Source organism: Lepisosteus oculatus, chromosome 15 (assembly GCF_040954835.1).
Source record: "Lepisosteus oculatus isolate fLepOcu1 chromosome 15, fLepOcu1.hap2, whole genome shotgun sequence".
Lineage (NCBI taxonomy): Eukaryota > Metazoa > Chordata > Actinopteri > Semionotiformes > Lepisosteidae > Lepisosteus > Lepisosteus oculatus.
In genome coordinates, this window is record NC_090710.1 from 31,272,528 (window position 1) to 31,297,926 (window position 25,399).

At 42.7% G+C, this 25,399-nt stretch overlaps 1 protein-coding gene across 4 annotated transcripts; it reads left to right on the forward strand.

Annotated features, from left to right (window-relative positions):
• On the forward strand, positions 1-25,391 carry LOC102698856 (interleukin-1 receptor type 1-like). 4 transcript variants are annotated; one of them, XM_069179142.1, is made up of 12 exons: positions 1-94; positions 1,415-1,483; positions 13,868-13,942; positions 14,424-14,670; positions 15,012-15,195; positions 17,765-17,930; positions 18,037-18,099; positions 18,609-18,741; positions 20,101-20,246; positions 21,060-21,203; positions 22,103-22,270; positions 22,852-25,391. In XM_069179142.1, the coding sequence occupies exons 3-12, from the start codon at positions 13,876-13,878 to the stop codon at positions 23,211-23,213; spliced, it is 1,680 nt and encodes a 559-aa protein (XP_069035243.1). In that variant the 5' UTR covers positions 1-94; positions 1,415-1,483; positions 13,868-13,875; the 3' UTR covers positions 23,214-25,391. The 4 variants fall into 4 exon arrangements, with proteins under 4 accessions (XP_069035243.1, XP_069035242.1, XP_069035244.1 ...); XM_069179141.1 differs by having other exon boundaries at positions 3-98; XM_069179143.1 differs by lacking the exons at positions 1-94; positions 1,415-1,483 and adding an exon at positions 5,324-6,247.
• The last annotated feature ends 8 nt before the right edge of the window (positions 25,392-25,399 follow it).

A 25,399-nucleotide genomic window follows, 5' to 3' on the forward strand; every position in this document is an offset into this window, starting at 1 on the left:
TTGTCAAGGAAATTGCGGAATACTTATCCTCATAACAGTCACAGTTATGGCTCGGCTGCTCTCTGGAACTAACGAGGCAAAGACGTCTAGTTAGGCAGGTACATCTGACTTTTTTATAGTTTCTCCTTTATGTTAAATTCTATTTTACAGTAGATCAAATGTTTGTGCGAAATGGCAGGGAACGTGTCCGTGGGAAAGTTTTAAGCAATGGTTTTAAACTAAAAAGACCCGGAGGCGAATTGTTCCTTCTTCGGCAAAGACATGAACTCTTACATTGATATGCTTGATATGTGGAATCGAAAACTTTAATATCGGGTCTTCTGCGTTACTGTGTCGCATACACTACTGTCAAACTTATTTTTTTCATTTAATTCTTCATATTATTATGTGTACTGTAGCCTGTAGTGCGATCCTGAACTAACACTTCATGGATCGAAGCTGTTTTTTCTTCTTCTTCTTCAGTTTGGATTAGTATCACACGTGTTCAACATACTACCGAAGTAACATTTAGCTACAGAGGGATAACAAATTTTAGGCTGCTCTTAAAAAAACCCATTGCAATCTGTCCAGGACAGGAGTACCGAGTCAGGAATTAGTCTTTCACCTTGGATCGCAGTCTGGCTTCTTGTACGAAACTGGAAAAACGTGGATGAAGAGGAAACAGGGTAGACATTTCACTTTAAACAAAGTTTTCCTTTTGACTCTTCGAGACGAGGCGGGTTAACGCGATCATCTGTCACAAGTCCCGCAGATGAAAGATTAACACTTCTTGGTGACTTTGTCTCTTTATGACTTGCCTTAGAAATCTGCCGTCACAAAATGTCTCGGGTAGTGAAAAATGAACTCATGAGCATCATTATTTTCTCGCTTGGTAGAATCAGACCGTCCCCAGTTAAATGCAGTTATCCTGTGTCAAAATCAACTTTAAGAGAGCTACTGTAGCTGTTCTCGTAGTTTGCTCAAATGCGATTTTATTCGTTTAAAAGAATCTTGCAGTGCGTTTCATGCAAAAAAAAAACCCAAAAGGTTAAACTGGTATCTACTGGTAACCAGGTCACCGCGTTTCAAAACCCAGTGAGGGGCCAGGTTATGACCGCAAAAATGCCAAGGCAGTTTACAATATACTGGTGATGATTGAAGCGAACTGGCGACCGTTTTGAATCGGTTCATACCAGTCCTCCAGGTCCAGTTGTGAGCGTTGCACCAGTACTGGTGGTGGGGAGGGAGGCGGAATGTGCCGGACAGGAGGGGGCTTTTACAGACTGTGTCCGCTTATTATTATTATTATTATTATTATTATTATTATTATTATTATTATTAATACTACTACTACTACTACTTGGTCGAGGCAGAAAACGGGGGGGCCGACACGCTTTTCAATCCGTCCTCTTTTATCCTGAAATGTCGCTTGCAGATGAGGAGGGGTGCAGTTTGCCAGCCGAGGGGAAGGTCTGAAGGAAGACCGGGGGAGGAGAATCGAGAGGTAACCATCGATTTGGTTGTTTTACGTTTTTTAACTAAATAGGCTGGATTGTTTAACGAAGAACTGCTGTGGCATGTTGCGGTTGGCATGTTTGTGTTTCCTGGAAACAGTGCAGTTTATAATTTCATTACCAAGCTTATTTCGATAGAAAAAAAATGTTTAGTTCTTTTTTCAAGAAGGTACAGTACAGCATACCTGATTCACCATAAGCAGCACAGGTGTGATGATTCATGGGGTGGGTACATGCTGTATAAGTCCATACATGTGAAACTAACCCTATTGAAGAATGCTAAGGAAACGTGTGCACTTCTCTATTTAATGAAAATTGTATTTACTTGCAGCGTGCCAGAGGCACATAATACAGTATACTATGACTGATTCACTTTCACATATTCACTTTTGATTATTAGCCATTATAAAAACTTAAAGGTGAATGAAGACTGGCCCCAAAAATAAAATTTAGTTTATTTGTTCTCATAATCTGTATCTTCCCTTCTTATTCCTGTGAGGTTCTCAGACTAATGTGTAGTTGGGGACAGAGCAAAAAGTTGACAAATTAAAAGATAAACTGAAGAATTCTTTGGTGAAAGTGGTTTAATCAGTTTCTGTTTTGTTCTAATCAGACATACTGTACAAATGAGATTCAGCTTTGCAATAAAACAATTGCAACAAGTTGTTACCAGGCATGTGTCAAATGCAAAGTATTCTGAACAAGCTATTTCATATTTTCTAATCATTAACATTTGTCATGCCTGAAAACCATACGTTGATGATTATTGCACAATAAGAAAATAAATAATTAAAAAAAGGACTGAAAAACAAACTGGAAATACATGAAAACTATTAAAACCAAAGGGGAAAGCAACAGTCTCAAAATGGCAGTGATACAAAGAAACAAGAAATAAGACATGTATGTTTTACTGAGAAACAGCACAGGGCCATTTATAACAAACACAGGAGAATAGGAACTATTCAGCCAAGAGCCAAGAAGATCTCTCTAGAAGGTGAAAGAGGAATAGTTTGAGGAGCCCCAAAACACCCGCCTTAAGTTACAGCAAGAGATTTGACATGACAATTGAGAGATGGTGGTTAAGAAATGCTCCAGTGAGCAATTAAGCCGGACAGTGACCACATGAATTTCTTTTGGCAGAAAACAGTATCCGGTCAAAATCCGAAGTAAAATGATTTGATTTTTTCTCCAAATAGTTAAAAAATAAAGAAACCTTTGGATTTTTTTGGACTATCTTTTTCCTGTCAGACGATTTCAGAACAGATTTCTGTTTCCACTGAGAAAGCGGCAGTACAGTATGTGTTGTTGTGTGGGCCTCAGTGTTGATGATGTAGGTTGCTTGGTGGCAGGCTTACTCTCTCAGTCACAGGTTAGCTTGCAGTGCTAGAAGACTTGAGGGACAGAAATGTAAATTCCAGCAGGATAATGACCCTAATTGTGAAATCTGGAATGGAATTCATGCTTGAAATGGAAGATAACAGTTATGGTCATTTCGGGGCGCTGTTCCGAAAGAATAAAGGAAAAATGGAATGCTGAGCTCAGTGTCGTACAGTATGTGTTGGAGAACGAGCGAGCAGAAACATGCAGAGGGCTGACGGGAAAAGACAAAAATAAAAAACAACCTCTAAGAGACAGAATTCTGCAGCGCAAAACCTTCAGATAAGATTGCCTGTGTACTAAATAAGGAATAAATGAGTTGTTGCATGCTGGTGTTCATTTTGTGTGTTCCTTTTTAATAATTTGTCGTCGTATTATAACCCTTGAGTTGATTTTAAATACATGAAATCTTCTACTATTACAAACTTTGTTCTGCCCCACAGATTTCTATTCTGTGATAGTGCCACAGCCCAGGTGTGTGCAAGCGAGACAGATAAATATGCAATAGCAGGAGACAAGCAGTGGCTGTGTGAGAACTGTTTTTACAACAATATGGACCGCAGTCCCCTGGATATTGGTGAAACGTCTTTTCTCACGAACCTCGGTCATGCTGTTGGCCATGTTTACCACATTTTGAAATGTGTGCTCCAGCTGAAGCATGATCCTTTAATATCTCCACGGGACAGTGCCCCCTCTCACACAGCAAGCGTTCCCAGAACTTGCTGTCCCAGTCTGGCACCAGCGTGAGTGAATGGGCGTTCTGCACCGCTGGAAGTAAGGCTGTCGTGCGCTTATGGGACAGGCTGGATGGCAGCATGTGTCTGTGTCGGCCATCGCCATGCAGTGTCATTCACCTAGCGATCTGCAGCTTGCTCAGGGATGGAGTCGAGGAAGATCCCCCTGGTCTGTGTGCAGCTTCTCTGATAGATTCTGTCAGTGCTCATGGCTTCCTGGGTTTGAACTAACAACGGACACGCTGTGTTTCCATTAACATACAGTGGAGGTGTTCAGTCCTGGTCCTGTGAGGCCATAGTATCTGCATACTCACCTCTTAATGGCCAAGTTCAGCAAGTTGATTGTGACCCGTTGGACAAGTTCTTACATTTTGTCTTCGAAGAGGCCGAGGAAATGTGTCAACACACGGACTGCCCAACACTGGGCACCGTTGATCTGTGCCCTCTACCTCATATAGCTTTCTTTCTGTGAGTATGATGTCTGATCATCAGGACAGGGTAAAAGCGGTCTTACCCATCCGGTTCTGAAATGTTTTAAATCGTTAAAAAAAAAAAGATGAGACAGGAGGTGCCGTCTGATTAATCAGAGACCTTCCTGACTAATTTGGTTCATTGTTACTTTATCCCCTTTTGTTACAGAATCTCTAAAGGTTACCCAGTTTTCTTAATCATCCTTCCGTTGATTAAGTAAAACTTCCTATTTTGTCTGCCCAGAAGAACACCTACAGTATGTCAGTGGGACTCCACCAGAAAGACTCTTTCGTACTACAGTATGTTACGTCTCCAAGTCACCTGAATGATGTGAAAAGGGGAAAACAGACCAGACACTCTGAGACATTATTAGGTCGGGGTCATGATGGGAAAAAAAAGTCACCATTTCCCCATCATTCCTTGTGTTGCACGTTGCACTAAAGGACACAGATCTCGCTGCTTCTGCTGGTGAAAATTGTTTGACTTCTGTTTGGAATAACAGTGGGCAAGGTTGCTCATTTTGTCCTTCAGTCCTCCCTCCACATCCTCTTGGCAAAGGCAGTTTAGGCATCGTCTTTACCCCTGCTGCGAATCTTACTGTGGAATAATGACGAAGATATGGAAAAGTCTTCTGCTCCCTTTGCATCCCTGACAGTTGTAATTTGCGACTCTTTACTTTTGCGGAGATCCTCAGTGTCACAGTAAGTGGGGTGCAGTTCGCCCATCTGACAGCTCCGAAGCCCCTCCAGGCGTTGGTGCTTGTTGTCCTTGACTCCTCTTGCCTGCGCATCAGTAGTTAGTGTGCGGTCTGGGAAGATACTGTGTGCAGACACTCTAGAAGCTCCGGATGCCCATGTTTAAGTGAACAGACATAACAATTAATACCGTACATCTTTCCCCCCAAAACACAGAACTTTTAAAATGGTGTGAAGTGTTCTCAAGGTTTAAAGGCAACTACGAAGGTTTGACAGCTTTAACCTAAATTGTTCTATTAACACGGTGATTCAAACCCGTTAACTCTCCAACAGGTTGAGACTCTTAACTGTCTGCAGCATGTTTGCCACCTGATGGAAGCATGCATGGCAGCTCCTGCAGAGTGATGAACTAACACGCCTGCTTAATTAAATACAGTATATTCAGAAAATGTGGACCTCGGGTTTCAAGGTCATCTCACATTTGTACTCAAAGAGCTGATCAGGAAGACAAGAAAACTCTTGGGTTTGAATATTTATACTGAAATAGTTTGAATCAAGTTTGAATATTAAAACCATTTCATATACAGTAGAAAAGATCACTAATTATCACATTATCCTGAGTAATTCTCCATCCCTTAAACTAGATTGAAACCTGAGAGACCGCTTGAGGGCTTTTTCCCATTACACTTTACACAAAAGAGAATGTTTTATTAACTCCTGCACTTCTAAATAATGTCAGAAAGAACCTAGCCTTTGCACCAAATAATTCAAAGAGCAAAGGTTTTCCCCGTGCAGAAGGAGAAATAACCATCCACCTCAGGCAGCGGGCTCTGAGGGACTCAGCTCATCCCTGAGGTGAGGCTGCTGGTAGCTGTTTTGACTCAACGTGTGACTTCAAGGGCAAGTGTAGATGCCGTGGGGTTTTTTTCTTCCCCTAAGTCCCCCACCCCCAGCTGCACGCCAGACTTGAAGACGAAACTGTGTTTTGAACCCGTGAGCTCATGCATACATGTGCTGCACATGCGTTTCTCCACACTGTCATGTCAGTGCCCTGGAACTGCGCCGAGAGAATTGCCACTTCTTCCAGAGCCAATACCTGCGTTTGGCTTGGCTCGCATTCATAGATCCTGCGTCTAAAGTGGGTATGAAATTTCACACTGAAACCCTCTCCCACCTTTGCATATGTGTTTCTTGTTCATCTGCTGGATTAACCCTGATAAGTTGAGGTTTTTGCGGTTCTTGGTCAATAAAAGCAGTGGAATGTAATGAGGTTAGGAAGCCTGGGGCAGCTTGTCAAATGCTGATGCTGAAGTATAAACAGGAAACGTCTTTTGTATCTACGTTGTATTTCCTTTCAGAGCTCTGGATGCCCAGCTGTGAATCTGAAGATCACACTTCAGGGTTGGATTTTTCTCTTGTTTTTTTTTTAAATAACTCACTGGTTCAGAGGGTGGCTTGAGTCAGAATGTGTTTTTTTGTAAGTACTATCTTTGAATGATCTACGGTATAAACTGTTTCCTTTTTTCTACTATGCATTTGTGCTCTTTAAGGACAAGTCTTGGCATCGGTGTTACATACTGTGTCGGTTCTTTGGTTTCTCACTCTATTTTGAACTGTGGATTACTATGCAGGGCTATTAACTTGGGGTGCATCTACACAGACTATCTCAATTGGCTGCAGGGAAACTTCAGCCAATGTTGAACAAGCTGTGGAGAACAGAACGTTTTTAATTACTCTCCAGGAATCAATATTTGTTTTGCTTGGGTAGGTCCTGCCGCATAGATTACCTAATGCAAAATAAAACAAGAATACTGTCCTAACATTAAAACCTTAGTGTTACACAGGAAAATAATTCAAGAGGGTGAAGCTGTTGTATTATTTTGTCCACCCTAAGCTCATACTGTTCCATAATGCTGCTATCGTTGAAGCCATACTGTACGTTTGTAAAAGAGCTTTGACACTTAAAGAATATACTGTGCCCTGATGTAATTGCGTGAGATCTTGGCTATTACAGGATTGCAATCAATTGCATTCAGGAAGGGTTTAAAAATATATTTGAGTCCTGAATCGTGGGAAATGAATGTTCTGTTGTCAGTCCAGTCAGTCCCAGGCAGAGTTGTTCTTGGGAGCTAGCCCGGGCTGCTGTGTTATAACCAATAGTTATTTTAATAGTTCATGATTTCCCCTTGCTGAACACAGTGAGGTCTATTAGTTCCATGTGAACTCTTTATGTTTTTTAAGTTTCCAGATATTAAAAGGTGTGGGGGCTGTTTTAATCAGATACAGGGGTTGAGTTGGGTTAGACAGCCTGAGAGTCATTTGTAATCTGTTTTTCCAAAACCCAACCACAGACTTTGTCCACAAATTTCAGTGCTCTAAAGTGCATCTAACGTGCACATTGAGATGTTTTGTTCGTATAGATCTCGAAACATTGGATACATACTGTAAGATTAGTGTTGCCTTTGCTTCTAAAACGCATTTTAAATCTAACCAGATAAAAGTACAGAAAGGAATATGAACACCAATTATACTGGTACTTGGTGTTTAAGATACAAAGATAAAACACCAAAAGGGATGACAATGTACAGGAAGCAAGGTTTCTATGTGAAAGTCATCTGTTCTTGATCACTATCATTGCAAGAGTTCAGGGAATCAGTGAGTACAGTACTTGCACAGACCAAGTTTGGCAACAAAACACTTCCCATTAATATCCAGCCAAAATCTTAGTATTACACAGGAATATAATTCAAGAGAGTGAACCCGCTGTATTATTCTGTCCACAGACTAATCAACATTTACAGTATAAGGGTTCAGGATGAGGATTTCACTCCCAGCTTTGTTTTCCGGTTTCCTGGGATTTTCAGAATGGGATGAAAAGTGCTTCCTCTTGCTTTTCCAATTTTATCCAGTTGCTTCATTTTATTGTTGCCGTTCTGGGACAATTGCCCAGGAGTTGCTGTGTCGGGTTCTGTGAGGCAGTGGTGTCATGCATCAGGAACCTAACGTCTCAGGTGTAAAGTTTAAGTTCAACAAATGCAGAGTAATCAAATTGTGATACCAACATTGTACATTGCTCAAATTTCCAAGTATTCACTTTGAAAGGCCATTGGTTAGCTTCCTGATTTTTACGCAAGCTTTTAATGTGCTGGATGTTGATTCAGATTTCTTTGTGGCTGTCTAGAAATGTAAGGAGCCGCAAAAAGCTTATCTTTGTGACGCTGATTCCAGTAAATAGACAGTAAGATTCCAAAATATTCCACTGCCAAATCTCTCTGTGGGAGCATTGTGCAGCAGTGGGGGCTCAGGAATGTTGTATCACACTGATTTCATTTAAGCCTTTAATCAGGTAGTTCCCCCTCCTGTTTTCTATCATCTAAAACACCTGCACAAAGTAAAACTGAACTTTGACATTTTTAATTTCGCAGTTTGTATTAAAAAATAACTTGGGACCCAAAACGTACATTGACACAGAGCTGTGAGTATTAAAGATTATAAAACCACCCCCTGAGAGTTGTCAGGGGATCTTGGCTCTGCCAAGACTGTGAAATGAAAAGTGATTAATGAGGCACACAGTGAATCAGTGATTTAAGCCAAGGCTGACCCACGCTTGTTGTGGTTGATTCTAATAGTAAAACAATTTTCTGACAGGAAACATTGTGTGTCATAGACTGTAACAGGAAAGCATAAAAATAATGTAAGAAATCCGTGCTATTATAATACCAAAATAAGTTAGGCAATCATGGATGAGTTGATAATTTCTTGAAAAAGTAGTTTAAAAAAAACTTTCAGGCAGAATGAGGATGATCTCCTGTCTGCATCTGTTTCTTTAAAACCTTTAGTCGCTGCCAGAATTTGCAGTAGCTACCTCAGCAATTTAAAAAAAAAACAGAGAAGAGGTGATTTCGGAGCTGTGTTCCAACCAATCACTGTGTTCACAGTGATCTTTTCAGGGTCTGTGGCCATAAACAGAAGCCATTTGCAGTCAGTATCTCCAGTTGGTCAGCAACAACTAGTACTGTATACAGACGATGATGGTGTCTTGTGATATATTAGTACCAAGTATAGCACGATGTCCTCTGGGTTGCACCAGCACACTGCCTGCTAGCAGAATATGTTGCACATCGTTCGTGAGTACATAAACGGAGGACATCCTGATCCTTTCCTGGCACACAAATATTAACAAAAGTAAATATTTACCTTCCTGCGTATTGTATGTACTGCAGCCTCCCTGTGGGGCTCCCACATGTCTACGTTTAGCTTCGCTCATCTCTGGCATCTCTTCTGAGTAAAGTTAGCTTTTCATTGTTACTCATTGTTACATTTTTGTCAAGAACAACACGTCCAATCTTCTTAGTAATTTCTATATATTTTTCCATAATGAGTTATTGCATTATGGTTTTTTCAGTATTCAAAAAAACCCTGATTGCAGCTAGTGCAAGCTAATCACTCAGTCCTACCTTTCACTAATAATAAATAATAATACATAATTACTTACTGTATAACACATGTTAATAAAAATAGCTTACATCACAATTGAGTGTATGAAATATGTTGCACCTCACAACATCTGTACACAGTGCCATTTCTGTACATACCCACTAAAGACAGCGACACAGAATAAAATAAAACCTAAACAAAACTTCGGAATCAAGCGTTCAAAATCCTCAAAGTTTTTGACAAAATCAAGCCCGTGGACTTCTTCAGAACGCACCAGTGGAAACTTCGAGGAAGTGTATTTAAAACTGAGAACAGGAAGCTCTTCGTGGCCCAGATCGTTGTGGGAGTGGAACAAGCTGCCCAGCCGTGTGGTTGAAGCCGATACCCTGGCATCTTTCAATGAGAGACCATGGGGTCAACTGGCTACTAAAGACCAAGTAGGCTATTAGGGCCAACGGGCATAATTCCCATTTGTAACTGTTATTATGTTGTTATCCTTGTAGAGTACAATCCTTTGTCTTTTGTAAAAACACAAATGGCGTTTCTGCCCGATGATACCTGGTTCATACTTACAGGCATATATGGATTGTACAGTATGTGAGCACGCATATTATCACCCCAAGACTGAAAACATTAAATAAGAAGGCATCAATACAATATCAATATTTGCAAAAACAGTAACAAGTAGACTGACCTGACCAAGAAAGGGCTTAAATAAATGTGTTGGTCTCAGAGCTGCCTGAATGCAAGATAAATTATGTGGTTGTATATGGGAGTGAACAGCGAAACCCAAGAAGCAGCTTTTTTTTGGCTTTGTGGCTATTGAATACATTCATACAGGCAAACACACTCACTCCTCTTGACTTGTGGTGAACTAATCTGATGTTAGAGGTTGATAAGTCTTGCAAGAGGTTTTGTGAGACTTGTATTAACATAATGCATTTTAACAGACTTAAGTTGGGAGCGGCATCAACCTTCATGGGCTGCAAGGAAGGGGTAGGAAGGTTCATCCAATGCTGAAGCAAGGGGAAAGTAACACAGCATTTCCTCTGTAGAGCCTCCTTCAAGTGTGGAGGAGAGAGGGAAAGTGCACAGAAATAAGGCATAGGAGAACAAAACAGGAAGCGAGAATGGGCGGGGAGCAGAAGAGATTGGGTGTGTAGCAGGTGAGAATGAGTGTCCAAACTAAGGGGGAATTGGAAGAGGGTATGAAAGGGCTAAATCTGGAAATGAATGGAGAGGATTTAGAAGGAGATTAGTCTGTGGTTGAGAGGAAGGGGAAGATGTGATCCAAGTTTAAGGACGGTTGTGGTTTTGGATGTCCTTCTGCAATAGGAGTCCCGAAACCCCTGTAAGACCCGGAGATATCAGAAAGATGGTGGCCATTAGAGGAGAAATGGGGACCTATGGGTTTGGAGAGAACTTGGATCCTCGCAGCCCTGACATGTTCCCTGAAACGGTCTGCTAGTCTCCTTCCTGTCTCACCAATGTGAGTGGCCAGGCATTTTCTGCATGAGGTGCAGAAACATGAGGTCGCTGGAAATACACGATGTCCTCTGGGTGACACAGAACTGTCCAGAGGGGCCTTGAATGCTTGTTTTATCGGATATATACCGTCCTTACAGGTGATGCCGTGGGGGGAAAGTGCCTGGTGGGGATGATTGCTGAGGGCGGTCAGGGGATCTGTGAGCAAGACGGTTGTGCAGATTAAGTGGTCAGCGATATGAGATGATGGGGAGGTCAGGAAACTGTGTGTTTGGCCGGCATGTGCTTGAGGGCTGCAAGAATAATTGTGGGGAATGAAGGAAGCCCTTTGACCAGTGGTTTCTTATCGTTTTTGAGAAAGGCTGATATGTGAGTGAAGGGACGGCTGCATACTGAGACGACAGGGTGTCTTGGGGTGTTGGATTTGTAGATTTTTCGGAAGGAGGTCAAATTAAGATACCTGAGGATGTTCAACGATGAGAAGCTTAAATTCCTTATTGCTGAGGAGAAGAGAGATGGTGGATACCACTTCCTATTGGTAGTTAGTAGTAGAATCCTGTGGAAGAGGACTATAGGGGGTTCGTTAGTAATAAATGTTAGGAAGTTGTCTGGAGGCTTCGTTGATATATAGGTCTTTTTCCTACACCACAACAGCACCACCGTTGTCCGCTGGTTTGATGACAATATTGTCTCTGCTGCAGAGAGATTGGAGCACCTGAACTTGTCCTAGGGTGAGGACAGACCTGTTTCCTGGGTATGGAAGGGGCCTCAGGAGCTTGATTGATGAATTTGGTTGATGAAATAATCCACTGATGGAAAATGGCTGGAAGGGGGGAGAGGCCAATGGCTTTGTTTGGGATAAATTTTGCCAGTGGCATCGATAACCGGGTTATTGTCAGCTATGAGTGAAGAGGTGTCATCAGAGAACTGTGCCTGAGGTTAATCCTGCGCTAAAAGTGGTTAAGAGACTCTTTAAAAACTTAAAATAAAAACTCAAAAATGTTTTGGTGTTTTTTTCCATCTGATCTTGAGATTGATTAATTCAGCCCTTAACTGAACTAATAATAGAGCTTGGTTACAGTTTTAAGTTCATGCCTAAAAATACGCAGATTTCAGGGAAACTTATAGATTTAAATAGTTGACTGGAAATCTGTAACAATTCAATTCACACGAGAATATTGAAAGGCTTTAAAGACAGCGTTCCAACAAACAACCCAGAGATGACACTTCCAGCCTACTTTTTTAATAACTGTGATTAAGGTGTTGAGCTGAAACCTGATATCTGAAGTGGCCTCGTTCTTTTTGTCACTGGTAAATGCTACGCATTTCCATACTTCTTATTTTAGTCTTTGGCTTGAAGCCGAAGTGGGAGAGAGTTGTGCAGTCGCAGTCTTGCAGTGGAGGCCTCTCTCTCTCGGGGGTATCTGTGATTTACTGTACATGCGAGAGACTGTCCCTGGACTTTGCTCAGCCCTGCGGGGGAGTCCTGCCAGCTCAGTGTGTCAGAGCTCCGTGAGGCCGGGGTGGCAGCGTTCCTTGCAGTGGCTCGTTCCCGATCGGATTTTCTTGGGTAACTCCGTGACCCCATTCGGGAGCAGCTGGCCGGCAGTCACCTCGGACAGGAGCGTGAACGTTGATACTTCTTCTGAGATCGAACAAGACACATGAGGCTTTTTATAGCCCTCGGGAGCTCGGAAGGTACAGTGGATATTGTTTCTTAGCTCTGTGCTCTAGAGCTGTGGCAGGTTTTTTTCTTGGTGTTGTGATGGCAGGAACTGGCTGATGAGAGATGGAAAGACCTCAGTGTGTCGCACGCTGACATGGTGTACCCCAGGCCAGACGCACCCCACTGGAGCCGTCTTCTGCATTTCAACCAGGGAACGGCAAAGCTTCCGATGAACAGAGCAGCATGTTCCGATGTATTCCTCATTCTTTCACAGAGGACTTCCTGGACGTAAACTGAGAATTACACCTTAAATTGAATGGAATTGAATTAGCCTTAATTTTCCAAAGAGAATTTGTCTTGCACGTCAACAGCTCATGAACATATAGTATAACATATACAACACAAGAACATGACGAATATACCGTAACAAAATATTCAGATGTATTCCTTATTCTTTTTCAGAGAGCTTTGTGGACATAAAATACAAATTAAATACGGATCAAATTGAATGGAATAGAATTGAATTGACCTTTCATTGCCAAAGAGAACTTGTTCTGCACATCAGCAGCTCATAAACATGTATTGTAACATATACAGCCATAATACAACACAACACAACATCAGTACAACACCATAATACAAAACAACATTCAACAACATCGCTCAATCGTTACTATATCATTAAAAAAAATATGTATACTGTATATTGTGTATGTGAACGCAATAACAGTGGAGCCCAGAAATCACGTGTCGGAGCTGTAGTGAAAAAAGTCTGCTCAACTAACTTCCATCAACTAAGGTTATCCAGTTATTAATTTACTTACTGACTGATTCTTTTTTTCCATTTAATCTGGCAGAAATTATAATAATTCTAATAAGAGTTTTGGTAGTTAATTAGTAAATCATACAGTAGGTAGTTTTCTTAAACTGTTCTTCCCGGGGATGAATACAGTATTGAGAACTGAATTGGATTCTTGTTGATTGTGGGATATGTGCGTGTAAACCCTACTTACTGTATGTCGATGTTTTCTGGTGTGCTGATTAATACAGGGTGGAATCCAATTGTCCTGGGCAGTTTACTCCCCGAACAACAAAGCCCAGTTCACACCGATATCCCAGTCGTGAGCTGTTTCAGAGACCACTCACAACATCTTCTGAAGAGAAGATTCACTCAGCATGCTCACTCTGCCATCTTATCCCTTTTGCACGGATAGAGCTGCTGTCTCTACAGTAGGCTGTAGCTGTCTGTGCCAAAGGGATAAGATGGCATTGCCTCTTCGTACTATTTACAGCTCCCCTTTGGAAACGGCCTTTTTTATGACAGTTGTTCACCACAGTCACACTGTCTGTGAGAGATCCACCCACAAACTGCAAAAGCATCTAGTGTCGCGCCATTCAAGTATTCCTCTCATTCAGAGCTAGGCAGAGCGAACATCTGCCCTTCTGGCTCCTCTGATCTGCTGTCCCACTCAGTCCGGCTCTGTTGTAATTCTCCTGTATTGTTGGCAGGTTCAGTTATGGGTCTTCTGTTGCTGTTCGCCCTGCTTGCCTCATGCTTGTATGTCCACCCTTTCATAAGTGAAGGTAGGTACAAAATGCCTTTTTATTCTGAATTCCAGATTCCAATGCACCTCCACTGCTTGTTCAGTATCATGGTGCTCCTCTGCAAGTCACTAGCTGACCCCAACTAGAACTTTTGTGACCAGCTGTTTATTTTCTAAAGTCTGATTTTTTTAAAAAATCGACAGTAAATAAAACAAGCATTCCTTCATGTGGTCAGATTCCAAAGACACAAGCATGCTACATCAAATGTCCAGGTAATATCGCTTTAGTCCGTTAACCATCAATGGTTATGCTGACAGCACTGTTGTTGTTGTTGTTGTTGTTGCTGTTGTTTGTTTTGTCTGAGTAAATGGAATAACGTTATAGCTGGGGCTGCTGCCTGTGGGATCAGTCATGTAACTCCACTGTCCCCTGAGGACGAGAGTCCTGCAATCTACTGTAAATATTACACTCCCAGCTGTATGCTTGCTGACTCACTCCAGCTGTATTTCTCTCTGCACAGAGAACTGCACTGATTATTTCGTGGACTTTGAGAGGTACTACAGCTTGAAGGAAGAGCCTGTGATGCTGAAATGTTCCTTACAGCATCTGGCCAATGGCCACAACACTACGTATACTATCTCATGGTATAAAAATGAGACCCGGCAGGAGTTCTCTGGGGAGGGGGGCAGAATCCGAGCACAGGGAATTCGACTCTGGTTTCTGCCTTCTGTTCTAGCAGACACAGGCCACTACGTGTGCATTCTCAGGTAAACTTGTGTTTACAATACCTTCTATATGTGAATACGGAGCAGTGCTATATACATGCATCATTTCATAATAATAATAAAACATATACTGTATTGTACACTTAGGGCTGGAGGTGAGGGGGTTGTAATGCTTGAGATTCTACATTACAGTTAACGGGGATTTGCAAACTGGCAAGACTTTTCCTGTTCAAAGCCACTCATTGTGATAGATGTCTTTCTAGTGCTGCCTCTTCTTGCCCTCTTGTGGTATTGAAATGATGTGCATCTTGCCTGGCTGGACATTACCTGTACAGTTAGTGTGTATCTGTCCTAATCAATAACGTATCTGTTTGTTTTCTCAGAACCCCTGAATGGTGCAAAAAACAAGCTACATTTCTGATAGTAAATGAAACAAAGAAAGGTGACTGCAATAATATCGCCAAGTCTGGGCAGAAGCTCTCTGCATTAGCAAACGGGGTTCTTAGCTGTCCTGAAACAAATATCTTTATGAACGAAGAGACAGACTATGAGTTTTTGTGGTATAAGGTAAGTGCTCTGCTTAATCTTGCTTTACAGGTTTGTAATGAATGAGAAAGTCAAAGAAACACCCATTAAAGGGAAATCCTGAAATTACACAAGGTTACAATTTTACATCACTTTTGGAATATAGAGAAATTGAGTGGTGCTTGCAGGTTACAACACACCTTGATAAACTGTTGAACAGCTTAAAGGCTACATTGCATTAAATGTAATACATTTTCATTAGCATTAATAATCCAGAATGAAAGCGCAAGAGTGTATTCAAGTATATTAATAATAATTCCTTTCACTTATATAGCGCTTTTCTGGACACTCCACTCAAAGCGCTTTACAGGTAAAGGGGATCCCCTCCACCACCACCCATCAGACAGTGTGTAGCCCAGAGTGCGCCAGTATACTCCCCACACACCAGCTCTCAGTGGGGAAGAGAACAGAGTGATGAAGCCAGATCAGAGATAGATGTGATTGGTAAAGGCCAATGGGAACTTTTGGCAAGGATGCCAAACAGTAACACCCCTACTCTTTTCGAGAAACGGCCTGGTATTCTTAATGACCACACAGAGTCAGGATCTCAGTTTTACATTTCATCCGAAGGATGGTGTCTTTTTACAGTACGGTGCCCCCTTCACTATACTGGGGCATTAGGACCCACACAGACCGCAGGGTGAGCGCCCCCGTCTGGTCCCTCTAACACCTCTTCCAGCAGCAATCTTAGATTTCCTAGGAGTCTCTTATCCAGGTGCTGACCAGGCTCACACTGCTGAGCTCCAGTGGGCGGCCAGCGGGGAGCTGGGAGCTGGGAGCTGCAGGGTGATGGAGCTGCTGGCTATATTGTGCTTGTGTCCAGGACTGCCAACTCTTATCCTTCACATTCCTTCATGTTCATGCTGTGATGCCTGGGTGGGGGATCCTGTGGCAGATGTATTGTCGACCCTATCTAGGCACAGCTCAGAGTCTGGGAAACACCAACACAAACAACCAGGAGAAAAACATGACAGCCAAACTCTGGAGCAAGCGAGGCTCAGGACCACACAGGGTGGGAGCAGGGACTGAGGGGAGAAGCTGGTTTAAACGGCAGTCTTGAGGAATAACGGGATGATAACCACTGTAGCGGTGTGGTACCGAGGGTCACAGGAAACTGCTGCTGCAAGAGAGATCGCAGCTCAGACAGCCGTTTGCTGGTGCCAGGAAATCAGCCAGCAGAGATACTTGCCCAGCGAAGCAACTGGCCGAGCTCCCAGGACGTCCTATCACGGCCTCAAGCCTGAGTGATGCCACTATCTGACTGGGACCAGGAAACCTTGCGGGGAAAGGAGAAAAAAAAAAGAGAATCAGACAAAAGTTGATAAGATCACAGATCCTAGCAATGAAATACCGTATAATGCCATTCTTCCGGGCGGACAACACTCATGCTTTCAAAAACCAATGCATCGAGAAGACAGTCCTCTTAAAAACTAAAGAGAAAAGGAGGAGGAGAGTTTCTTTGGGTTTACTCTACCTGAGATGGTGAGAATAGGCCTTTAAGATGCAGACATCTCCCCTGCTATGTTTTGTCAAAGTACTCTGGCACAAGAGAATGCTCCCAGATTCTTATCAGAAGGGTCCAAGAACACAAATATAACCTTTGTAGCTGTAACCAGAATAACATTTGTTCAAGGCGGGTCTTCGTTTCATTCTATTGTCTCCTGTGAAGGAATCTTATGCAAGTTTGACACATTCTGAAAGTCTTGTGAAAGTGTTAACTTTCCGGGTTTATTTCCTGTGCCTGTCTGTTTTGAAGAGAAAGTATTATCCTTAAGGGGGCAATTAATTAATATCTTCATCCTTTAATGTTGCGCTGGGGAGCAACCAAGTTTTACGAAACACAGCATTATGAAGAGTGCTACTGAGGTTTCTTAAGTTATACATTTTAAGACAAAAACATGCTCATACGTGTTAAGATGCTGATGTTATTTTGTAACAGTGTGGGGCTTCGGACTGCCTTGTCACAGGCTAGAGGATCGATATCTAGAGAGGAGGTAGAGGTGTGTAGTCGCTCAAAACTTATGGTTCTTTACCGAGGTGAGCTAGCACGAGCAATAAGGCTTGAGAGAAAAACTGAGAAAAAAAATATTTTTTTAGAGATGAAAGTGCACCACAGCTGTGGAGTCAATGGCGTGGGTCTAAGGAATGGGAGTCGCGTGAGAATGCAATAGAGGGGCTCTTAATTAGAAACTCAGGTGGTGCTGATGAGAGACATCCTCACGCGGCAGTTTAGAGGGCCGCCTCGGGGGTGTTAGGCGCCCCCTCGTGGTGAACGGGGGAAGATTCCTTCCACTGTCACAGGTGGAACAGTGTGTACACATCTCTGGCTGTGATTCCCCCCACTGTAGAAACTCTACAGAGCGGTGTGAAGCCTGTAGAAAATCTACAGAACATTGTAGACTATAGAAACCCTACATACTGTAAAAGTGCTGTCAAAACCTCACAGGGAAGTGGACAGACTGTAGGAACATTGTAGACAAACAGCCCTGAGTCTTCTGGTACCAATCTCAAACAAGTCACTGAGACAGCATAACCTTTCTTTCCCTTGCAGGATTGTGTACACCTCGTGGAAGGAGACAAATACACGTACGACAGCAATAAGCTTTTCATACAAAACGTCTCTTCAGCAGACAAAGGCAACTACACCTGCCGAATAACATTTAGCTTGAATGGGACGACATACACAGCATCAAGAACTATAGACCCCGATATCATCGGTAAGCATGCTGGTATTTAACACATTTTAAAACATAGCGTAGATCATATCTCCTTTCTCTGAGGCTTCTAGATCTGCCATTTAATCTCTGCCTTATTTATTTACAGAGGAGTGGCATTTGCGACCGAAAGTGACTTATCCTATAAATAACACGGTTGGAGTTGCTGTGGGTAAGTATTGTGTAGTATTTTGTAAGCCTGAACTCCTGTCCACCATCGCGGACAGTTCTTACTGTGCATCGTTCATCAACAGGATCGATATAACAATGAAGGTGCTGGCTGAAGCAGCACCCGGTGCTGCCGTAATGAAACTGCGCATATGACATTACTCAGTCTACTGAAGAAAGGCCAGGTGTTACAAAAAACCCTTAAATAAAATGTTATAACTGTTACAAGTTATACATTGGGGCTCCCCCCGTATCATTTTGAAATGAGGGCACTTTTCTGATCCATAATAACGTCAGACGCAAGTGTGACTTGGTTCTGCATGGGACTACTCGAGTGATATTCAAAACCGAAAAGAGATTAAACCTGCTGACAAATACGGGGAACCTAATTGCACAAGAGCTGCTACAAAAGAAGGTGTTATTGGGGGGGTGGGAAGTACAATGTGATCACTTTGGTGTGTTATCTTCTTTTATCGCTGCATGTGCAAAAACGCGTTCGCCGCGGTCTTGCAGGGTCCGCCTTCAGCACGAACTGCACGGTGTTCCTGGGAGGAAAGGGGAAACACTCCGCCGACGTGCTGTGGATAGACGACCAAAGTCTGATTCCCGAAGACAGCTCGGCTCGCGTCTTTCAAGGGCGGCAGAAGTGTGTACCGTCTGTTTCTGAAAAGATCTGACGAGAGTTGAGTGGCGGCTTTTCATTCAGTGTTCCCGCGGACCGGTGAATGTTAACACGCAACGACAACAACAAAAGAGACATGGCACTTGATTCATACACCTTGTGCCTCTTTCAAATAATAATAATAATAATAATAATTGCTTACACTTATATAGCGCTTTTCTGGACACTCCACTCAAAGCGCTTTACAGGTAATGGGGATCCCCTCCACCACCACCAGTGTGCAGCATCCACACCTTGTAAAGCCCGTACTATGCGAGCGCTTCAGAGCTGAACTCTGTAATTTTCTGCTACCTGGTGCTGAAATGAGATCGATCTTTCAGCGCCGCAGGAGCGTCCGAGGTGGCCCGTTTGAGGAGGCGACCGCAAGTCTAAAAGTAGTCAAAACAAAAGGTCACGAACTGCGTCAGACAACACATGCCTTAAAGCAGCACCCTCCCTGGTCTTTAAACGCATAGTTGACTCGCGAGTACGCGCTAAAATGAGCGATACAAACCATATACTGTACACTACGGCTCGTCCCTATTTTGTGTTAGACGCTAATACGTGTTCTTCCGTTTTTATTTTCGCTCCTCTCGGCTTCTGTTGTCTGAGCTGTCTTTACAGGAATTGAAGGGGTATTTTACTAGCCATGGAGCAGAATTATATAACTATATTATATGCAATATATTATATATATATAGCATGCATAATTTGTCAAAAATAATGTTGTTTCACACATTTACTTAATACAGTGGGATGGTTTGTTGAGATTGCTACGAATGCACACTGTGTCCACCAGACAGCTAGGCGGTTTCTTTACAGTTTTTTTTTTTTTGGGGGGGGGGGGGGTATTCTGTTTTTGAGTGCACAGTACTTTTAAGTGACCTAATAATCGTATAGTTTAGAATTTCAATTGGCTCCTGTCGTATGTGAGGTTTTTGTGTACTAAGGGGATCGTGGAGACCTTAATTCTCTAGTTGATGCTTCGTAATGCATTTAAACACAACAGCATGCATAAAAAAAACAAGTATTGGTCAATTCGACCTGTTGAAAACATATACTTTGCCATTATGGATGGCAGACCATTGAAAAACATCAGAAAAGTACCGAAACCCAACTTGTTTGCTTCCAGTTAGGAATGCTTGAGATTAAACTGAGACTTTGATGTTTCGGTGGTAGTTTAGTGTCGCTTTTACACTGAATGATTCTTACGAAACGGAAATGTTGGAACCAGCCACGTTCGTACAGAGAGGGATGAGTGCATTCAAGTTTCACTACGAACTTTTTTTGGGGGTTCTTCGAACCGGAGAGGTGACCTGAACTCCGTCTCTGCGGTTTTTGCAGTGAAACGCAGGTGAAGGGCGGCGCCCTCATCCAGACCCCCCTGATGTTTTCCGAGGTGAAGGAAGAGGATCTGAACAGAAACTTCACCTGTTACGTCGTGAGCGCGAAAGGATCTGCGGCGGCTTCCTTCGTCTTACAGCCTCATGGTAAAGACCGGGTGTCGAGATGCTGCTCCCGAATTTCTTCTCTCTCCAGCAGGGAATAAACCTTTACTTGTTCCTTTGCAGCCTACGCATGCTGACGCAGCTCCCTGCTTGAACTACATCAGGACTTTATCTCTCAATGTCCAGAAAAACACAACGCATGTAACTGGAGAGAGCTTCTTCACCATTCTCATTTAACCTTGCAGTTTATTTTATTAAATTAACGTTATTATGAGTTCCGTTTAATAACACCCTCCAGTATATAATTACTAAATTATCTGATAGGTTAATATAATTTTACTAGAACAAGATTCAGTTTGAGAAAACCGTATTCTGATTTTTGGGCGAGGACACCAGGATAGACTGAAGTCTCCGCTAATTTAATAATCTTTCCTGAACAGTAGGTGGCGCGCTTGCATCGCTTTTTCGGATTTCTAATGTTTTAGTTCAGGGGATTTACACAGTAAAAGGAAGAAGCAATGTTACTAGATTAAAAGTAGACCCGTGTTTTTTTAGTATTTGTTTAGTATTTAGTAATGTAGTATTTAAAGGTATGGTCAATCTTACATGACCTACAGTATGTCTTGTAAACACCAATGTAAAATGTCTGCTTCCTAATGAAAGACATATTTATGTTAAGGGGAATCGTGTTATTTATAACTCTCTGCTAATTGAAAACTTTCTGAACATCTGAACATCACCTTCCTGACAAAAAAAAAAATATTAACTGGACCCTTGAGAACGACCTTTTAAGAAGCGCGGACCTTTAACTGATGGTCCAACTGAACACATTTTTTGTCTTTTTTTTATTTGTAGATCTCAGCTTAATCGTGCGCATTGGATGTACACTCACCGCGCTTACTTTTGTCCTTGTAATTATTGTCGTTACCTACAAGATCTTCAAGATGGACATCGTTCTCTGGTTTAGAGGATCCTTTCATCATCTTTACAGACAAACAGGTACAGGCACGCCTTATCTCATTGGTGCCCAACAACAGGGCGAGTGACGGAAAGGTGTCTCCCGAGTGGTTCAGACTGCGAAGACGTGTGTGTGTGTGTGTGCGTGTGTGCAGCGTGTCAGCGCAAGCCTGGTCATGTCTTTGCTGTAGAGTGACCAGGATTCACACGGTGGCAAAGCTCAACTGACTGACCGACCGACCGTGCAGGAACAGTACATTCTCGGTTTGCTCGGTCCCTTACAACTCGCAGCGTCGTATGCGAGAGCCGCCTCAAGCTCTGGATTGGCGTGAATGTATCGGGGCTCGTAGTTAATATGGGAGCGTTCAGGTGAAGCGACCCACTGCGATTCTAGCGCTGAACCCCCCCCGGGGCCAGTCTGCAGGCTTGGCTAGAGGGCGCTGTTTGCAAATATGCGCTTCCGAGACACTCCCGCCTCACGCCCCACTGCGGGGCAGCTCTTCTGCAAGACGCCGTGGAGCTCACACACGGGCCTTGAGGCGGTTCTCCGTTTCTCATGTGGTTCACAAGCGGCGCCGACCAAGGCGTGCGCGGCGCTCGTTTCCCCCAGTCGTGTAGCTGACGGGCTTTTACCTGTGCGCTGAGCCGAGAGTGAACAGTTTCCGAAATTGATTGAAGCGATTCCTCCAGTCGCAGGGTGAAATGAATGACTGACATCAAGGCCTGAGGGTAACAAATTCTGAGTCTGTCAGAGTCTTGATTTGCACATTTGTAAATATACTCATAGAGAAATGGCCCAGTGGTTGGTTATATCACGATTCTGTAATTCAATCAGATCTAATGACAGTTGTTGTGTAGCCGGTGTACTGCTCGATTAGGATACACTTCATACCTGCGATCAAAGCTGATGCCTGAAATCTGATGCTCTTTGTTTTGTCTAGACTCTGATGGAAAGGTTTATGATGCTTACATCATCTACCCAAAACTCTACAACTCGACTACCTCCACCAGTGCAGAAACATTTACTCTGCAAGCTCTGCCCCATGTTCTGGAGAGACAATGTGGATATAAACTCTTCATATTTGGAAGGGATGGTTTGCCTGGTGAAGGTAGGCTTTTTTATTGGTTTTTCTAAAAAGAGAGTTATCCGATTCTGCAAAGTCCTTTTGCTTCTGATCTTGCTGAAGTGTTTCTCCCTGCTTTGAGCTGCTGTTGCCATTGAAAGCCGAAATGAAAGTTTCCCATTGTGCTGGTACCCAGTCTAGCACATGGAAAGAACCGAGTGTTATGGCAGAAAAGTTTCAAAGGTAAAACGAAATGAGACTGCGGTTCCTTCTTGAATTGTGAAGAATGATAACGTGCGTGAGAGGGAGGGAGTTTTACCACTATAGTGCTAAAATCATCAGAAAATAACATTTGAAAACAGGCGTGGCTCTGGCTCCAGCAGGCAAAGGGACTTATCCTAGAGTGAGATAGAAAGGTGGATGTGTTGGGCAAGACACATACTGTACTATACTTCCACATTTTCCCCTCGTGCGGTTGTAGGGTTCGTAGCCCTAAGTAGTGATGTCAAAAACATTTCTACAAAAAGATAATCAGTGATGCTAAACCAATTAAAAAAAAAACCAAATATCAAATCAAATTTTTAGATCTAATCTACGTACGTGCCTTTGTTTTTATTTTTTAACAGCTGTGGTAGATGTTACCGAGAACATAAAGAAGAGCAGAAGACTCATTATCATTTACACATCCACCACCTTTGGGGACACAGACAGCAACGTGTACTTCGAGCAGCAATCTGGCATGCACAGTGCCCTGATCGAGGGGACTGTGCAGGCCATTCTGATCGAGTTAGAGGACGTCAAGAATTATTCAGACTTTCCTGAATCTATTAGGTATTTAAAGCAGAAACAGGGGGCCATAAGATGGAAAGGTGGTAGCTCCAACATATCATTTTCCCCGTTTGCAAGATTTTGGAAGCAGGTACGGTACCACATGCCAGTGAAGCACAGCCCATCCTGTACAGAGAAGACCATACTGTTAAATCTTTAGGATCACAGACTTGTTTCTGAAGTGACCGTGTTACATCAAACAGGGTGCTGCACAACCTGTACTTATTCGCTCGTACTCTACATCACATTACATTATGCGGGCACACTACACGACGTTTCCTAGGATTGTCAGCCGTAGCCTTCATTTACATCATCGCAAGAAAATCACAGCGAGTTGCAGAGAGTTGCAGCTCGCGCCCGTGACCGTCGGTTGTGTAGCGTGACACCCCCCAGCGACTCAGTCATAGCGCTCTTAACAGCCCCTAGGACTCTCCGCGACCCGCTACGATAATATCAAGCTGGTTTGATTTTCTTGTAGCGGGTCGCGAGTCGTGGGAGGGGGCTCTTGTGTCTGTGACAGTCAACAGCCAGTGAGCGCTCAGCCGGAAGTACAGTGTGGCTGCAAGGAAGGAAGGAAAGCGAGTGTTTTGGACCGTGCAGATGGAGGAGAGGCTGGTCGAACTCTGGAGCCCGCGCAGATGTCTGTTCGATATTTCGTGTTTGCTGTGTGTTGGCTCGCGTGCGGTGCTCCTCCTCTTATTGCTCCAAGTCAGTCTGCTGCCAAAATGAGGCGACCTCGCGGTTCTTTCGCGGCACAATACGAGATTTGGAACCGTGATGAAAAGTCGTGAGGGAGTCATGCAATGAGTCACCCCCTGCGATTCCTAGTCGTGTGGTTTGACGCCCTCTAGGACAGCAAAGGCAGCGAGATTCAGCAACTGCAGTCGTTAAATCTGACACGCTCTCCGACCAAAAGTCTTGTCGAGTCCTGTAGTGTGACATCGGCTTTAGTCATTACAGTGATTAGTGAGCAGGAAGGGCTGCATCACTTTGCAATACATGGGAAGTCGAATGCAAGTTTGAGTCAACTCATAGTTCTTTCACAAAGTTCACAATTGTGTGCTTAATTCGAAATTTTATACTGTCAATGAATTTATATAGTTTCCAAAATTTAATAACTAGTCTGAGAAATTGTTACTGCAGTTCCCCTTTTAATTGAAGTTGGACTTTTACAGGGAAATACTTGAAGGTCCTTATAATGCATGTTTTTTGCCCTTTTGAAAAAGGATAGGAAATCAGTAATTAAAATAAAGATATGTGCCAAAAATCCCCAAGAAGAGAACCACACAGAACACCATAATAAGACAAAACCAGTGAGAAACTGAAAAGGGGAAATTCAGCTAATGGAAACTATTCCTTTAAAGGGTATTATGGGAGAAAATGTGAGCTTGCTAGTGCAACAACTAAAGTGTGGACGTGGATGCATTTAGCTGATTTCAACAATGTAGAGTATACCATCAGTATTTTGCAAGGTGATGTAAATGATCTTTAAAATCATGCTTCTTAGTCTTGAAAATAGGTCACTCAGGGTATAGAGTGTGGTTTTTTAATGCTGGTTCAGTTGAGAAACCCCAAACATATTGTGCAAGTTTCTGTGTGGGAAGACATTTTCTAAATTAACTCAGAGAAACCAGAGTTTCAGATGATTTCCATTGAGTTTTCCTTTGTGTTTTACTGTAATATGTACAAAAACACAAAAACATGTCTTCACCTTTGCTCATTCAAGTGTTTGAGACTTTAGGTCTCATTATTCAAATAATATTCAGAAATTTCAGTAGTAAAGAGAGAAAGACAAAAAATCTAGAAGATACCACAATGAGAAACAGGGCAATAACAGATTGATGTACTGTAATTAATAACAGAGTTGCACTTAAGTTGATCAGAAAAGAACACTTACACTGTAAATAATCTGAGCACTGAAAAGACCAACTGTAGGTTTTAGGTAAGGGACTGTATTCTTGTGGTATTGATTATACCAATGATATTAATACTGATTTCCTATTTATGATCTTCACCATGTTAAAGAAAATCTTCCACATGTTTAGTAGTACATTGTTTGGAAGGTTCCAATTTGCTTAATATCCCTTTTTTTAAGGAGTAATGAACTCATTAGTAACTCCTTCCTGAGTTGAATCTTTTGTTTTATAAGAAACAGGTGCCCTCTCTTTGCTCCGCAGAAGTTCATTCTGTTTCCAGGTTCTGCCGACACTGGAGTTTGAGGGGCCCTTGAAACTAGAAATTCTTGTAAATACCCTGTGCAGAGGCATAGTGAACATGTCTGTGTTTCTCTGTAAAGTGCTGTAAATAAATAAATATCTCCTGTCTTCTTTTATGTGTCCCCCCTTC

Excerpts from the sequence above, each read along its gene's own strand:
- LOC102698856 (XM_069179140.1), top strand. The coding sequence starts at position 12,357 with ATGAGGCTTTTTATAGCCCTCGGGAGCTCGGAAG. Across the intron at positions 14,671-15,011 it reads CACTACGTGTGCATTCTCAG|AACCCCTGAATGGTGCAAAA; the intron begins GTAAACTTGTGT and ends TTGTTTTCTCAG. Across the intron at positions 20,247-21,059 it reads CTTCGTCTTACAGCCTCATG|ATCTCAGCTTAATCGTGCGC; the intron begins GTAAAGACCGGG and ends TTTTATTTGTAG.